We start from the raw sequence: 17,785 nt of genomic DNA, 5'->3' as shown, positions 1-17,785 counted from the left end.
CCGTTTTCCAAGCGTGCGTTGTTTCCTCGTTTCATGTAGTTCTACAGTTCTTGACGAAGGTGGCATTTGTGGCAGGTAATGGGAGTCGTGTGAAGGAAGTGAGGAGGGAGTATTGCATAGAAGGTTACCATTTTTCGTCGGAAGCGGATCTGTTCCTTGTGGAAGATGATGTAAATCCTGCTGCGGAAGCGCTTGGGAGGCATTGTACAGTAGGTTTCCGACTGGAAATTGTCGAGATGATGGGTGTGGAGTTGGTAAGGGCATCGTATGACAGCCCAAGGACAGCTGGTGAGGCGACCACGAACTGTGTATGTGGTTTAGGTTCGGAACATGTTGCTGTGCTTGTGGAAGCGGCAGTCGGAGCGGTAGAGGAAGGGTGTGCGAATTCGCACTTGAGAGCGGCACTTGTGATCTTTGCTGTTGTTCGAGGGCGTGTGAGAAGCCTCTCACATGTACAACTGCAGTGTTCGGGATGGCCTCGCTCTTTGAGTGTTGCGCGTGATGGTCTTCCGTGTTATGAAGCTGAGTATGTTGTTGAAGAAGCCCATTAGAGGACGGATGGTGGCCACTAGAGTCAAACTGTTGAGAACAGTTTTGCTCTGCTTGAAGGAACGTCATCGGTATTCCTGGCACGGGAAATTGAAGAGCTTGGGTTGATGATGTTAAATCTTGATGTGCTTGAGGCAGAGATGCGGAATGCGTCGAGGCTGTGATACCTGTATTTTCGAGCACAGGATCTGGGTCTGATTGCGGAATACCGAAGTAGTCAAACATGGACGCTAGAAGCCACGTTAAAAGGACAAGTTAGCTTTCTCAATTGCACCTTCAAGCTGTGTCGGCTGGAAAACTGCTCAAGAGACAGCTTACAAGGGAAAGCGACTTGTTGGAGAGAGAAGTTCGAGATACGACAAAGGAATGATTGAAAGTAGTAGTAAAATGTATGGAAGATGCTCTGAGAGAAGACGAGTCTTCTCGGGTTGATAGGCCCGAAAGAAGAACTTAAAAACATGGACGTGTCTGCAGGGTAAACAGGAGTGGTGGCAAGATTCAAAAGAAAGTCCAGATGCATAGGAGCCGTATTAGAAAAGAGAACGAGAACTCGAAACAGTGTCTACTACTCTTGTGAAGCTGAATAGTCATCCTTCCATTCTATACCCTTCGAAGGGTAGCGTTAATATGCATCGGGGATGGTTCCTTCGGTATCACCTCTGCAAGCAAAACCAGTGGATTTTTAAGAGATAGCGCCGAAGAATAGGGTATGCTACTATGGATAAAAACACCTCTCACTTACTACTTATGACACGCCGCATGGTGCATAAACCCTTGAGCCGCCAATGGTCGCAAAATAAAAGTAGCTATCTAACTACTGTACAATTCCCGGTTCAATACAGCACCCTTGGGTACTATATCAGGTTGACTCGAGGTTGAGAGGAAGAGTTGGAGTTTTTTAATTGCAACTGCCGTGTGCAATTCTGCGTCCATAAGAGGAGATATGAGAGCAAGAGGGCCAACTCAAGCGAGTGCCACTGTCCACTACATCTAAGTCCAATCTGCTGCTCAATCTGTGGAACTACATATGTACTCGAGACACAGCACTGCGTGGTTCGAGTGGTTTACGTCTTGTATTTCTTGGTCAATATACTAGAGTAGAGCACTTCAGAAGAGTCCTTGAAGGTACGGAAAATCACAGCCGAGAGGCGGTGGACAGAGCTACAAACTGTTATAACATGTGGTTCTTGTAATTATTCGTTTCCATATTTTCGAGGGACGGAGCAATAATGAATGTCATCAAGGGGGTGGCTAAATATGGTGCACGTGTATGACCACACAATCACCATTGCGAACGGGGGGAACCTTAGAAGGGGAGTTGTTTTGGATAATCTGCAGCTGCGAGCAGCCACCCAGCCATACCTTAGAAGAAACGGTTGTTTAGCGTAGATGAAGAAGGGATATAGGCTGGACTGTGAATGAATGGGGAGAGAAGGGAGTGAGGGGATTTTCCAGATTTAGTTCGATATGGGTCCGAACCTTGCAACTGGGAGTGACATTATTTACCTCCTCGGAGGTGAAGATTGGAGGGCAGAAAATGTCGGCAGAGAGGGCTGTGTTGTTAAATATTCGGCCGTACTCCTGTAGTGTATGTACAGTGGCGTACTATCGTGTCTTAGTAACATGCAGGGACTGGAACAGAATAGATGTTGTCTATAACTCGAATCTTACTACAAGCGGAACTTGCCGGGACCTCCGGTCCCACAGGGGCATATATACCAGCCTTGATGCCAGCGCCATACAGGTTCTGAAAATTCATATTTTGGAAAACAGAGTGCAGACGAACCGCTGGCAGCTACAACTCTGTCGTTCGCAAAAACTGAAAATCAACCGACATGTAACACACTGAACGTGCCCGCGAGGGTCTTACTCTTCCGTCTATCCATGTTTCATTTCTCTCGTGTGACTTCCACTGCCATCTCTTCTCCTCTCCTGGATTACCCGCTCTCAGTTTTTGGACATTCTCCGTTATTATCCAGCCAGCGGCAAGGGTTGGATTCAATACGGAAATGTTGTTACACAGTATCTCTCTTGATTCACTTGTGCCTCAGTTGATCGAATAGTACACGCCTCTTCCAACCGTCGTCCCCAGGGTGAGCAGTACCACCTCTTCCTGTTGTACCCGCCACTTGTAAAAGCGACCCAATATAATCTATTTAACTGGCTCGGACTTGCTTCTGTACAATGGGAATCTACACCTGGAACTGGCCGGAAAAGCCAGCCCTTTTTTACACCCTCAACAAAAAAAAAAAAAAAAAGGAAGCGCTCCCTTTAATCAAGACGAGCCGACCTGCAGCCGCTCCGATTATTCGTTTTGGTTTTAGTCTGCAAAACCATCCTTCAATCCGGACGCAACACGATATGGCACCCATACAAGCCGCAAGTCTCGATTCATTTTCAGTCGTGAGACCAGGATAGAACCTCATGCTCGGGCAAGAGTCCCTTCCTCTTGTCCAATAGAATATTTCCTAATTCGCTCCACACTACTTGTCATGGACCAGGATTTCGAGTACGATTCATTCATTGGTGGGATTATAAGTGCAGCTTGTCGTAGATTTCACATGTGCGGGTGGTTCTCCGTGAAGATCTTTCGATCAAGATTCTTGATTTGGCCGCAAACTTTGAAAGGTTTGTCCAATTGCGACAGATCGTGGGCCCCACTAATCCTGAAATACGATTTAGCTTGCACTCGGATGAAGATCTTTCGGTCAAGGTTCTTGAATTGGTCATAAGAACTGAAAGGCTTGTCTGATTGCAATAGATCATGGACCCCATTAAACTTGAGATAGGATTTGGCTTGCACTCGGAGGGATCTGATCGATTTGCATCACATACCTCCGGCATATTGGTAACATTTGAGTATTGTGCCAGAATAATATATTCGAGAGTTGAATAATAATTTGTCCACTGCATCGTAGACACATCAGGCTCCAATTTCAGAAATCCTCTGATTTTCTCCATTTTTTGTCAGTTCTTCAGGGCGACCCCATTTGTCCACAAAGCGAGAGCCACAAGCTGCCCGGTGTAGGTACTTGCAGTGTACTTCGTACTTCGCACTTTGTATATACTGTATACATATACAAGCCTTTGTCTGATCAAGAAGGCATATCAACAAGAATCCACTTCATGCGATCACTGTGTATATTAATGATATTTTCTTTGGTCAGGCGTATGATACACAGCTCGTTTTCCGACATAGGAAGCATGAACCAGATATTAATAGTTGTTGTTTTCCAGTCCTTCACATGAAGTTTTGCGAAAAAATTAGAGGACACTACGAGCGCAATATATTCCGTGTCTTCGAATGTTTAGCGGTGCGCAACGTTAAAAATGAACCGATTGGCTTACTTTTGTTGCGTTTTGGTTGCGAAGTGGTTCTTAAGTTGGACACACTTCTGATTCCGAGTTGGGAGCTCTCAAAGTTACTGGTTAGTTGTGCCCTACCCCTTTTTATAGAAGTTCTATTCACTACTTAGAAAACAAAATAGAAGTTTGACTATAATAAACTATCATTTCAATCTAAAACTAAAAGGTTGAGGCGATGGATTAGTGTGTTGTAGTTTATTCTGCTAAAACTGCTGTACGAGACTTGTATTTATACTGTGTGAACAGGAGACCGATGACTCCTCGTTTACCCGTCGTCGCTCGTTGGTTATAAGTATGTTCCCTGCGGGACAGACTGTCCTGTGCGGTCTGAAACTACAAAATGACTATTGGCGAATGTGATTGTGCGGTCTGACAGTCCCCGGGTTCGCCAATAGGGGTTTTGGTACGACGAGGCTGAGTTTGTTGAGGAGGTTTTGTGTGCGTTGGGGTCCGAGGGGTTTTGTGAAGTAGTCGGCTACGTTTTCCTCGGATGGTATATGTTGAATCTTGACCGTTCCTCTTTGTATGTGGTTCTGTATGAGGTGGTGTTTGATGTCAATGAATTTTCGGCGTTTGTTTGGAGCCGAGTTTTGGACGACGAGGATCGCGGCCTTGTTGTCTACGTAAAGGGGGGTTGGCTGGGTTTCCGGCGTGTGCGCATCGACAAGGAGGCGGTGAAGCCAATGTGCTTGTTGTGTTGCCGCCGTCGCTGCCAAGTATTCGGCTTTACACGTGGAGTCGGCGACTACTGATTGTCGTGCCGAAGTCCAGCTTATGGGGGCGTCGTGGAACATGTGTACAACTCCTGTTCTGGAGCAGCGTGCGTGGTCATTAGTGAAGTCCGGGTCGCTGTTTGTGCGAAGGCTGGGACGGGTGTTCGGTGTGCTGGCCTTGAACAGGATGCCGTGGTGTTCTGTACCGCTTATGTAACGCAGTAGCCGGTGGAGGTGGTTTTTGTGCGTGCGTGCCGGTTTGTGCATGACGTATGCGAGCATGCTAACAGCGGGGTGTATGTCGGGTCTTGTGCTGTCTGATAAGTAGCGGAGATCACCTATTGTCTGTCTAAAGAGGAATTATTTCTGTGGGTCCAGGAGTGGATCTTCTTCTGTGTATGTGAAAGCCGCTTTAGGTGGTAGCGGTGTGCGTTTTGCGTTGGAGGATAGCATGACCGTTTTGGTGAGTATAGTTCGGGCAACGTTTGGTTGGGATATGTGTATGGCGCCGTTTTCGAGTCGTTGTACGTGCCATTTGAGGTATTTTGCTGGAAAGCCAAGGCGTTTGATTTTGTACTTGGCTGTGAGGACGGCGTGGATCTCGTCTTGCAGTGTTTGGGAGGATGCTGCTGAGAGGAAATCACCCATGTTAATGGCTATAAGGATGAGACCTTGGTCTGTTTTTTTGTAGAAGAGGCAGGGGTCTGCCTGAGTAGGTTGGTATCCGTGTAAGGTCAGATGGTTGGACAGGCCGTCGTGGTAAATTCGTGCTGCCTGCGGTGTGCCATATATATTGCGTATGAGGAGTCCCGCTTTGCCTAGATGTTTGAGAGTCCCGTCAAAGCGGGGGTGTTGCTTGATGTACACTGGTTTTGTCTGGGGGAATTTTTCGTGGAGGTATGCTGAGCTGATGTCCATATGCTCGAGGGACCAGTTGCGTGAGGCGGCCATGGCGAGCAGTAGGCGTACTGTGGTCTTGTCTGCCATATAGGTCGTTACTTGCTCTGGATCGTAGTGCGTGCCTGGGGTCATGCGGTCGCCTCTGGCTGCGCATCGCGCTTTTCGTGCGGTAACGGTGCCGGTGTGGTCTCGAATGTGTCGAAACGTCATTGTGAGAGGTATCAACTTTGTATGCTTGGGGAGTTGTGTGTTTGCTAGCCATTGGATGGTTTCCGTGTTGTCTAATTTATCCAGTTCTGCGTCGTGTGCTTGTGCCCATTGGGCCGCGTCTGGGTAAGTTCTAGCTTCCTGTCTGGTGCGTGGGTCGGGTGTGGTGAGTGGGATTGGTGTAGCTGGTGAGGTGCGGAGGACTGCTGTGGTGCTGACCGCGGGGTCGTGTGCTTTTGTGTAAGGATGAAAGTCCTGCGTGCGAGTGATGTGGTACTTGTGAGTGTGCGTGTCTTGCACTGTTATCGATTGGGGGCTGTTGGAGTACATGTATCGTACTGTACGGCTGCGTGTGTCAAATTTCTTTTTGGTGCCGTAGATGGGGATCTAGGCGTGGAATGTCAGGTCGTTTGTCCATGGTGAATATGTCTTGGTTTGCGTTGATGTCTTGTATTTGTGTTGCGGTGTTTGTCGTTGTGTATGTTGTGTGATGTGTTGTGTCGTTTGTCTTGTGAATTGTCTTGAGGTGTGTCGTATTGGTTGTCGGTGTGGGATTTGTTGTGTTGTTTGTCTAGTGATTTGTCGTGATGTTTATCGTGTTGGTTCTTTGTGTTGGAAGAGATTGTGGGGGTATGTATGTAAGAGGGGGAGTGGGATTTAGCCTGGGGCTCCTCCGCAAGGGGAGGGATCGGTGTGTTCGTGTCGTTGTGGGTTGTGTTGCTGATTGGCGATGAGGGGAAGGTGGAGTTATGCAAGGTGGCGGAAGGTGCCCATAACCTGTGTGAACAGGAGACCGATGACTCCTCGTTTACTCGTCGTCGCTCGTTAGTTATAAATCTGTTCCCTGCGGGACATATACTGCATTGCATGTGCAGATGCATCCTCAGTACATTCCAGATTGTATGACGTAAACAACCTCAATTCCGCCGAGCTGAGGAATTCAGTATTGTAGCATGTTAGACGTGCGCCATCGACTATGGGACCGACTATACCGAACCTATTTCAACCTACGTGTCGCTTCAATAGCATTACTCTTCAAGCAGGAGGCACTCCAGTAGTTCCCCATACTGGTATCTCCATCAATTAAAACGTCGACAGTCCAGAGCATCCTCATACTTGCTTTCACATCAACAGAACTGAGCCCCATATAATATCTGATGTCCTTGCTTTCAATCAACTATCTATCTTTTCAAGTCTACCGAATACTGCACTCCTTCTATGACAATTTCACTCTGCCATGGCATATCAACTCTCCTTTATCTGCTTGCAAACGTTCAAGAGATGGAGGGTTTAATCCATTGGGGATGACACACACATATTATATTTATACAAAGAATGAACAGACACACATACTTGTTGTCCGTTTTACTTGCGTAAAGAGGGGCGTGGGGGTCTTGTCTGCATTTATCACTTCTTTCTCTCTTTCTTGTATGCCCTCCTCGTTTTGTATCCACCTCGCCCCAAGCTCCTCTTCTATTGCCTAAGAGCACCTGTCCCGTCTCTCACAACCTGACGACTGGAATCTAATCAATATTACATTGACAATTACAATCGCCATCACAATTCTAATTATATTTCACAGTTGACATGACATATGGCTCACATGAGCCCTCCTCATCGCGGAGCATTTTCCAACGAGTTGAATCGCAATGTAACTATCGTCGAATATTAACATATCGTGTACGGTTTCCAGTGTTTAAATGCATTTTCCGGCTTTGCACATGCTCCAATGTGAAAGGGCATCCTGTTCAGAGCTCCACTTCGTTTCAGTGGCACTGAACCCTTGTGGCCGTAACTGTCACCCCGAATTAGAGATGTGTGTTGCTGCTTCTTTGCAGGCATGTTAAGAACACAAACCATTTTTTACGTTCTTCTATCCTCTTTGATATACTTCTATCATTTGCTTGAGTTCCATCTTATTAATCTCAAAGAGTTTCTGGAAAAGTTGGAGCCTTCTGGTTGTCGCGACCTGCAACGATTCTAATCTTGAAGATGCTTATCTTGCTGTAGTTTAACCCTTACTTGTTGAAATACCATTCTTGTACGAGTATCCTCCTCAAGCCCCCTAAATGAGCTGAAATACTGTTCCTTCTTTCATCATCACAATGCGACTTATTTGCTGATATAGGGATGCTTGTGTCCTCTCGTCGACATTGAACTGCTTTGCGCTGCTTCATGTGTTCCATCTAATCTCTCCCTATATCACTACAGCTGTGGGAATTAAAATCCAAGCGATTAATATCTTCTCAAGCAGACAACAAACGCCTCGAAATAAATCTTTTATCCTTTTCAACCGTAGCACCATCTTTCATCTCATCAGTCTTCATGAAGATATGACCAAGAAGTTCATATTTGTGACTTTTTTTCTCAGTCATTGCTTCAGATGTAGCAGTCTGCTTTGATTCTCGCATTGCCTCTGGTTCTCGGATATCACCAATTCGTGGTCCGTAGTATGGTCTTTCGCGCTGTGCACAGAACAGAAAATGAAGATATCATATGTGTCAGAGAAGCGAAAGAGCTTATGCTTCGGCTGGGCGTTTCAGAGTCTCCGGGGAGCCGAAGTTTTGGGCAACTCGTGTATTTATGGTGCGGGAAAGGCAGGTACACTAACGACTTCACTTATTTACGGTGAGCTTTCGAAGACTGTGGCCATAGTGGATCATGTGCAGATTTGTCCGAAAAAACTCACTATCATCGAAGGACAGAGTGGTTTTTGTGGTACAACCGTAGAGTCGCAAAACCGTTCGCGGAAAAAGGCAGGCTGTACTGAATATAAGGGAGGCTGGAGCACCTCTGCACTGGAGCGTCAGGTAGGAATAACAGAACTTGTAGAAAGCACTGGGCAAAGGAGATACCGCACTAGAAACGGGCAGTCGTATTGGGGTGTAGAGCAGTACAACTGATCGCGAGCTGAAAACCTGACAGATATTACTAGCCGTACCAGAAAGAACTAGGGTAGGAAGTAAGGCGGGCGTGTTTGCCTAAGTTTACCTCCACCCGGGAGCCTCCCAATCTTTTACCCCCTAGTAGGGCGGTAGCTCCGGACGGACTACAGTACCTGTACTTACTGTATCCAACTTACTGTAGCTTACGGTAACTAGAAATAAACTACTGTACTAACCCACCGATTGGTCGCGCACGACGTGCACACCTGCACTAGCTGGTGCCACTAACCACACCTGGGTGCTGTTACACACAATCGTGCGTAAGCGCACTTGTAGGTACTCAAGTTACTGCCGTTAGGGTCAGCAAAAAATTAGTGTAAGAACAAATATAGAGTAGATGACTGTACATGTCGTGTCCCTGAAATTTCTGAAGTACAAAATAGTGTCATCCTTTGAAGGACAGGACAAAAACAAGGGAGATCATTGATATTTGTAGGTTTTATGCCGCGCTACGTGGCAAGAGTCCAAATTAACTCGTCGGCGACGCCGGTGAGTTAATATGGCAGAAACTCCAACTCCACCCGTCGAAGTGTGACCGAATCACCACTTCGGCATGCACTAATCTCCTTTGCCAGTCTCGCACAATCACACCTACCTCCTCGTCCAAATATTCCATCCCAAATGGCCCCTTCAGCTTCTCCCATCGTCGCTGCATTCGAACGGGTAATCCATCAGCGTCATAGGCAAAATATTAATGCCACATCCAACGCACAGAATGACTTCCAAACACAGATCGTCGTCTCCGCCTCCACCCACTCCTGTGCTCCTTCTCAACACGTTCGCCGTATCCAACGCGTCCTAATAATAGCCCAGAGGGCCAGAATTGTTAAATAGATGATAGAAACATCACAATCTGATGGTCCAAAACACATTGCCTCCAAATCCGTGTCGCACTTTCCGGATCTATTTCGTGGTAGTCGCAACGCCAACCTCGCACGTGCAAGCCGTCTATGGAAGTCCCGATTTGACTATACCAATGCTGATGGAGAGGTGCTTTGCCGAAGGACAAACTCGTCAGTGACAAGAGCGTCGCGCTCGGGATTCAAACGTGTCTATGTGGAGGCTCGCTCTGGTAGAGGTAGGAAAAGAGCGAAGTGGGTCCTGGGACTTCATCAAGATTTTCTGCAGGAGTTCGATAGGCTTCGAAAACTTGGCGTAAAGTTTAACATGAAAAACTTGAGGGCCCTTGCAACTCACCTCGTTGAGAACAGTACCTCAACGGATTGTTCGTGCAACACAGTTGACCCCCGCACCGATTTACCCATTCTCAGTATGATCTCAGCCCGCTGGATCCAGTCACTTGCAATTCGTTTTCACATCGGTAGCCGAGCACATACTGGCAAGCTGCTACCCAGTCCAGCCAAAGAGACGTTTGTCGAGAAAGAGGTTGCCTACCATTTGGGTCAGATATCGCGAGAGTTTGCAGCAGGAACATTGAAGGAAGAGGACGTCGGCAACGCGGATGAGACGCACTTTGTAATTAATTACGATAATGAACGTACTCTGGGGTTTATGGGAGAGGAACATGTGAAGTACGCAGATGTGGTCTCTGGCGGGGAGGTTATGACTATGGTTGTACGTCGCAGCGGTGTACCGAATGCGAAGATCGAAATTCCCTTCATGGTGTTCAAGAACCAAAACAGAAGCTACCCTATCCGTGGCGTACCTGATAATGTCCCAGGTGTTGTGTACAGGAGCGGACCAACGGGATGGATGGATACTGTATAATGCCGCAATGACTTGGGGAGCGGAGAGTTAATTTTGGTGTTACCGGGCGGATGGAAGCGCACGCTTTATGTCGACAACTGTGGTGGTCATAACCACACCGAATCCCTTTCCAGTGCCACAAGTTCGATCAACACTGGTATTTGCTACTTCCCTAAGAACGCTACCCACTTAATTCAGCCGTGCGATTCTTTTGTAATACAAAAGATTAAGAGCGCATGATGTGCGAGATGGGAGAAGTTTAAGATGGAAAGGATCATGCAAGGATAGTGGGCGGATGGATCGGGCAAGCTTATAAACCCTGGGAAATATTTTTCTTGAAGCTTGCGTCTGATTCCGTTCGAGATTTCAACAGCCAAAAAGACTGTAATGGTTTGTCGTTTGCACGTAAGGCAACGATAAGAACAGGGATGGCTCTCAACACCAACGGTTTGTGGGAGGAACGTCAGTTGTTTCCCAATCTTCAAAACATTATCAACCAATACCGCAATCACTTCAATGGAGAGTAGGTTGTCGAAACGAGCGGTCATGGTAATGTCATTGACAACTCAGCAACGGTCAATGATCGCACAGAGAATTAGCCGGCCTGCAGTAGCTGACAGTGACTATATGATGGTCGTTTTGATTAGGGTCACAAACACTAAATTGAGAACGAGGTGTCACTCCAAGATTGGTGTCACCAACAGCAATTGCTGTGAGATCGTGCCAAAAACACTGCTGTAAAATACTGTATGTGACACTAGTTGCAGTAACTTGGTGTAGTTGGCAGGGACGAGCAGCCCCAACCGACAGCGACAGACAGCTGCAACAGTGACTCGGTCACGAACATAGCTCCGTAGCCAAAACAGAAAAGAACGTTTAGTCCCTCCTTTTGGATGCTCCAGAACCTTGGGCAGAAGCAAAACTAGCTCTGCCTTAAGTAAGCACTCTGGCCGGCCGTCATTGCTCGCTGTCATATACAGAATGGCTCTCGAAAGGTCGTCAACCAGATACGGGAGCACTATTCGAATCCAAACAATACCGAGTGCACTGCACTCAAAAACTTGCATTCGCCTCGCGCCCGTTGTCGGCTCCTGCCTTGAGCCAGTTGCAACAGTGCCCACGTGGCCAATTTCTACACGTGCTGGCCACGTATGTACGGTGTCGATTAACCTTCTACTTCTGTTGTCGGGCGGGGCTCCCGATGCCCGCCCGGTACACTAGCGGTCATATCAATTATACTACAGCTTTGTTCCGTAGAGGGCCACATATAACACCAAAGTTAAGAACTAACTTGGTATCAGTCCATTGTAAAGCGGAGATCTCGCCGCAAGCGCCGTTCAACGTGAAACGAAGTTGGGCTACTTCGCGCCTAAAGTAGGTATGATAATGCCAGATTTGATACTATGAAGCTTAGTCACTTTCGCTAAGAGGGTCTTCCCGGCCGATTTGACCAACCTGCACAGGCTGATGAGAGATGTTGTTACACCAACCTCCGCTGCGACGGTGGGCCCTTTCGCATTCGCGAAAGGGCCTTGTGCGTTCGTGCCGAAAAGCACCCTGTTATCGTACGCAGCTGGTTCTTCGGAACATTCTGAGCTTTGGGAAGACTATCAGGGCCCCAGTAACAAGAAATGTGAAAACCTTTGAAACGCACGAAGCGTCAAGGATATACATGCAGAGGGACACATTTGTGACTCTTGTGATGGGTATACGAGGGCATCAAATGCGAACAACGGGCAATCCGATATTGAGGCTTGACATCAGAGCCATGCCTTCCAAGAAACGAACGAAGCTACTTACTGTCCGTTGTTCCAGAGTTCCTGCACTTCTAAAAAGCGACTCAGCACCGTCAGAATCAAGGTTTTTTCAGAAGTTTGCAGTGCGGGACAGGTATTTGTCACGAAGAATCAGTTCGCGCTCGCTATCTCGCGTGGTTTTTCCACTAGGATGGCCGCTTGCAGAACGTTATTGGCAGCGTGGGGATGTGTGCGAATTAATACAGTGTCCTGGAGCATCAGCACGAAGACTTGAGAGTCACGAGCGATACCCTTCGACCAATGCTGTTCTGTATATCAATCACTGTTCATCGGCTCTTTTTCTTCATGCTACACCTTCTGCGGAATATGGCTGCTTCCTCTGCAATATTTCACCTCCGGCGACAGTATGTTCGGCAGTGGCGTCATCAAAACTCGCATCCGATCAAAATAAGCGCAGAAAAGACCCCAAACAGTGGTGATAGGAACAACGAGGGCTCCATATCTTGGTCTGCAGCGCTGCAATACTGTGCCTTTATTCCACACTCGTCCAGTGATGAATCAAAGAGCTCGTAATTAGCGCTTTGACAGATCCGCACGTGGCCTTGGAATGAGGGGGCTGCAACGTATATATTTGCATCTGTATAAGAGGCAAGCTGTTGGGACACCATTGTTTGCAGGAGGTTTACAAAGTGCTCCTTCGCATTATCAGCCTCACCATCTTTAGAAATGTGCAAGAAAATAGTCGCCCACAGTCGCTGCAAAAGAGGGTGGTCGATGCACGCAACTCTCATTTGGGGCCCGTCGATACATATCTGGTCATAGTAGCGCGAAGATGTCGCGGGACGGTCAGTGCGTACTTGAAAGGCCACTGCGCATGCCATAGTCTTACTGGTGACACGCTAAATCATATCAAGCACGAGTAATATGATTTTCATCCGAACGCATCACCCCGTTTTGACCCAAATTTTCCACACGTAACTTCATGTCCCCAGAATGTAACAGAAGTCTGTAACAAGGCAGAACGGGACCATTAGGTTCTCACGCGTTGCCAAAACGTTTGGAAGCACAAACAGCCCTCTGCAACAGAACTCAGTTTGACTACATCGTCTCGCGCATGTCACAGTCTTGAAAAATAAGACGCCTCTTCAACAATCTAGAAATCGAAGCCTGAGCTGCCCGCTGTCCATAGCTGTGGGCACGGCAGCTAACATGGAAGACCAATCCAACTGTCGGACACTACCATTTTCTTCTTCAGGCACGAGAGCAGCACCTATGAAATTGAAGCAGAATCGAGGGCAAAAATCTTAGAAAAGTTCCGAAATCTGCTCTCGAGCCAGCTTTACCATGAACTGGTATAGAACGCCGATTGTTCGAAATTTCGTGAGCAAATCTGCCAAGAAATTTAATATAATCATGCCACTATAACAACTGGTATTGTGTTTCTTACGTGGCAACAAAATTATTTAAGAAGTTTGATTTGCGTAAACCCTCTACTATTAGATAGTTGAATAAAATTATATGAAATAAAGTAAAGGTCTTGTATCACGTTACCGATCGGAACAATTAAGTATCCGTCATTATCCCATTTGAAGGACTGTCTGTAATAATTATAAGATTTAAAAAAGATACTGGCGCAATGCCTGACTAATTTCTCCAGACAAGAGGAAAAGCTGAGAATGGCATAATGACATAGAGACTCCGAAATGATAGCAATGATATGATTTCTTCTAAGAGCATCCCCACCGGTAGCTTCTATTCACTATTTTCTTGTTATGATAAACAAATTTAGCGATAGATCAAAAAAGGCAACCCCAACGGGACATTCTATCTCTATCGGATAGAATTTGATTAGTATAGAATTAGATTTGAGTCTATCTTCGCCAAGATAGCCTCGAAAATGGAATCTATTCTATTGCGAATCTATTGCCAAAGGGTGAAATGCGCATACTTCTTCGCCGGTCTCTTGCCACCAATTTTTGCGCGGGAGCGGAAGCAAACTTTGCGCGGGAACGGATGCAATCTTTGCGCGGGAGCGGAATGTTTCTGCGATTTTCGACACCTCGCGCGTCGCAGAGCGCAGTATTTCGCTTGCACGGTCCCGCGCTAGTTAACCTTGCGGCTCTACCACACAACGTGTGCCGACGTACCCGCGCAGAACAGCAGCGTCATGGGTCGCGGTGCCCAATGGGCGTCACCGGAGCTGAAGCATGTTGCCGAAGCGATGCTCTCCGCTTCGGAAGATCCCATTGCAGGGATCGACCAAAAAGCAGAAACTTTCATGACCAAGCTTTGGCAAGAGTTCGTTAGCAAAGATCCGGCGCCGATGTCCGCCAAAAAGTACCGAGACTGGAAGATCAAGGCCGTTTTTGACAAGTCCAAAGCCATTTCGAAGGACGTCATGGTATTCCACAAAGCCCAAATGTTTGTGCTGGCTTGTAAGCCTACGGGTGGGCTGAGCGACGACGAAATGTTCAGTTTGGCGGTTGCCGGACATACTGGGGCCATGGCGTCCGGCCTTGATTATGCGTTCAAGGATACGCCGCATACCGACTGGCTATATGCCGACGCGTACAAAGTTTTGCGGCGCAGCCCGAAGTAGCAGGGCGCTTCCTCAGGCAGTGGCGGAGCTGTTTCGGACATCAGGGCTGACAGTCCCGGCTCTTCCACGGACGCTGCGGAGGCTACCGTGGAGAGCGATGGAGTCTCCGTAGCCCCCGTGGGGAGGAAGAGAGCAAAACGAGCACAAGGTGAAGTCCAGACAGTTTGTAACGCCATGCTGTCTGTGCCAAATCCATGGCAGCGTCCGCTGAAAGCGTTGGGAAGAACGCTGCTGCCCAGTCTGAGCGTAATGGTATCATGCTGGTCATTGGGAAGCATGATGTCGAAGACGAGTCTGCGCAAGAATTCTTCCGACTCCGACAGAAAATGCATCTCGACAACGCCAGAGCTGAGGCCGCAGCCGCTGCTGCTGCTGCCGCTGCCACCATGGCATTTACTGCAACGCCTTTATTGCATGTTGTAAAACCAGCTGGCGCTGACAACAGCCCTGTGGATGGCGAAGACGAGGACGGACTAGACTTTCTGTAGCTTTATCCGTTTTGAAGAGAATCAAGCGCTGCGATGCACCAGACAGAGTCAGAAAACAAATAAAGCTCCTCTTTATTCATACGAAAGACGTCACCCATTACCGGCTCCAAAGCGAGACCAGATATGCCGGATGAGACTTTGCCTCAGCGCGGAGTGACCAGTTCTGCTAGTGAACTCATTAAGACGCTTCTCAACGGTGTTTGCCCATGCACTCAACGCCGTAGTACCCACTGCGCTGCCAACAAGCCCAAGCGACTGCTGGTCTTGCCACTGAAACGCTGCTAGGTTGGTGGAGATACCGAACTCGAAGGATGCAGAAGCATTGTAATGCCCGGACTCGTAGTCGTCCCGCCTAGATTCGACCACCATATTATGCATAATAATACAAGCACGCATGACGCTCGCCATTGTAGTGCGGTCACGAAGGAGACAAGGCGCTTTCAGGATGTGAAACCGCGCGACTAACACGCCGAACGCGCGCTCTATATCCTTTCGCACGGCTTCCTGAGCAGCAGAGAATCGCTTTGCCTCAGGAGAGGAGGATTTCCTCAACGTCTTAATGAACATCGCCCACGACGGATATATCCCATCCGCAAAGTAATATGGAGTGTTGTACGTAGTCCCATCAACAACGAAAGAAAAACGGGGAGGGTGCTTCCCTTCAAGAACAGAAGCCATAGTCGAAGACATGTTGAGCACATTCAAATCGTTTAGGCTACCCGGGCAACCAAAGAAGGCATGCCAGATCCACAGCTCTCTGTCGCAAATCGCCTCCAGCACAACGGTCGGTTTCTTCTCTTTCCTAGTAAATTGACCAGCGAACGCAACAGGGCAACGCTCCCAGCGCCGACGTTGGCAGTCAATGGACCCAAGGCATCCTGGGAAGCCACGGCGTTCATTGATTGCAAGAATGCGCGTCAGGTCATCCGCGTTCGGTTGGCGCGCATACTCCTCGCCGAACTCTTCGCAAACAGCATTGCAAAAGAGCTGTAGAGATAGGAGCGCCGAGGACTCCGATATTCGGAGATACTCATCAACAGCGTCGGCCGCTGTGCCGTACGCCAACATCCGGAGGGCTGCAACCATTCTCTGGACGGGGAACAGACCGAGCTCGCCTAGTGCATTCGGCTTCCGCTGGAACTCCCCGCGAGACGACACAGCATTGTAGATCGTGTCAAACGTAGACTGCGACATTCGGAAGCGGCGAGCAAATGTCTTTTCACTGTAACGCCGGTTTGATCCCAGGTAGTAGTCCTGCAGCCTCTTCCAGGCTTCTTCAAACGCGCGATCTACGTTCGGCATGCGGCCAATGCCGGAGCCGGCCGCTGACGAGACAAGGGCACCACCGCTGTTGCCGGCGACGGCGGATACAGCAGCACCCGCCGCCCTAGTCTGCTCTGCGATGCATACAACTACAACATCGTCTTCAAACGGGTCAAGAAATTCCATTTCAGCCTGCGAGAATGCATCCTGCCAGGTGTGGTCCATGGTAAAACGCGCGGGCGAGGCGGGCTCGAAGTTGGAGCGGCAGCAGTGGAACAATGTGCACGACAGAGAGAGATGTGTACAAGAGCGCATGCGCGCAACGAATAGAATAGCAACGGTGCGGTGGGGTCCGACAAAAAAATACTTTCCTCGGATTGTTGTCGATAGTTTTTCGATAGAATCGGCCACTCAATTCATGACAAGTTGCCATAGAAAATATTGAATAGTCGCTACCGGTGGGGATGCTCTAACCGAAGCTGTTCGAACTTTGGAGTTGTTCGGACCGTAGAGACATCACCAGTCTTTTGTTGATAAACAAATATATATATATATACAGCACTCGCGCAGTCTCGAGCGGTTATCAAAAAGTAGTTCTTTCAGGTGCTGCCTCAAAATCGCATGAAATTGTGCGTACTTATTTTGGGTTTTTTTCATGGCGGTGAGATCATCAGGTCCCATGGTGGATGGATGGACGTAATTTTGCATCTACCATCAGCCTGCATACCAACCATCAACGAAGACCGTCATCCTCCGCTCGATGTATTCCCGACTTGGAGCCCTGCTTAGTTTCTATGCAGCATCAGCTCGTTCGAACCTCCTTAGAGATGACGCGGCGTAATCCGTTACGGAATAACTTTAAGGTTAAAACTTTTCGTTTTATCCTTCGATTGACCTGATAAAATTTTGAGTCACTCTTGCTATGTTATGTCCGGGGTTTGTGTTTTTCAATTTGGGGGTAACAAATGTTTTTTGAGGTCGTCGCTTCTTTCGTCAAACATGTTTTTTCTTGAACCTGCTGATGACAGAGGCCTTCCTGCATTGCCCGAAAGGATCAGCAGTAACTGAATTTATTTTGCTTTTGATAGAGTCCCAAGCACAATCCTTGTGCAGTTCCTTTAAAAATGATATTTCCAACCGACTACAAGTAACGATGCATGAATCAGGACTGCATCCAGAGCATGGCCATGATTGTCAGATCAAGATGTTTTGGTGTTGTGTACGATGAGGGAGTTATTCAGTAGTTGAAGCAAAGCAGTATTTTGGACTTCTACAAAAATATCCGGAAGCA

General features: G+C 47.9%; 1 protein-coding gene across 1 annotated transcript; it reads right to left on the bottom strand.

The window, feature by feature from the left end:
* Nucleotides 1–15,321: 15,321 nt before the first annotated feature.
* CHC_T00001118001 (hypothetical protein) lies at nucleotides 15,322–16,680 on the bottom strand. The gene is made up of 2 exons (XM_005718380.1): nucleotides 15,503–16,680; nucleotides 15,322–15,442 (listed from the first exon to the last, which is right to left on the bottom strand). The coding sequence occupies exons 1-2, from the start codon at nucleotides 16,678–16,680 to the stop codon at nucleotides 15,322–15,324; spliced, it is 1,299 nt and encodes a 432-aa protein (XP_005718437.1).
* Nucleotides 16,681–17,785: the final 1,105 nt, after the last annotated feature.

The sequence above is a fragment of the Chondrus crispus genome, genomic scaffold, assembly GCF_000350225.1.
Source record: "Chondrus crispus Stackhouse genomic scaffold, scaffold_397, whole genome shotgun sequence".
Lineage (NCBI taxonomy): Eukaryota > Rhodophyta > Florideophyceae > Gigartinales > Gigartinaceae > Chondrus > Chondrus crispus.
The sequence above is the reverse complement of the archived record's forward strand: the minus strand, read 5'-3'. Positions and strand labels throughout refer to the sequence as shown.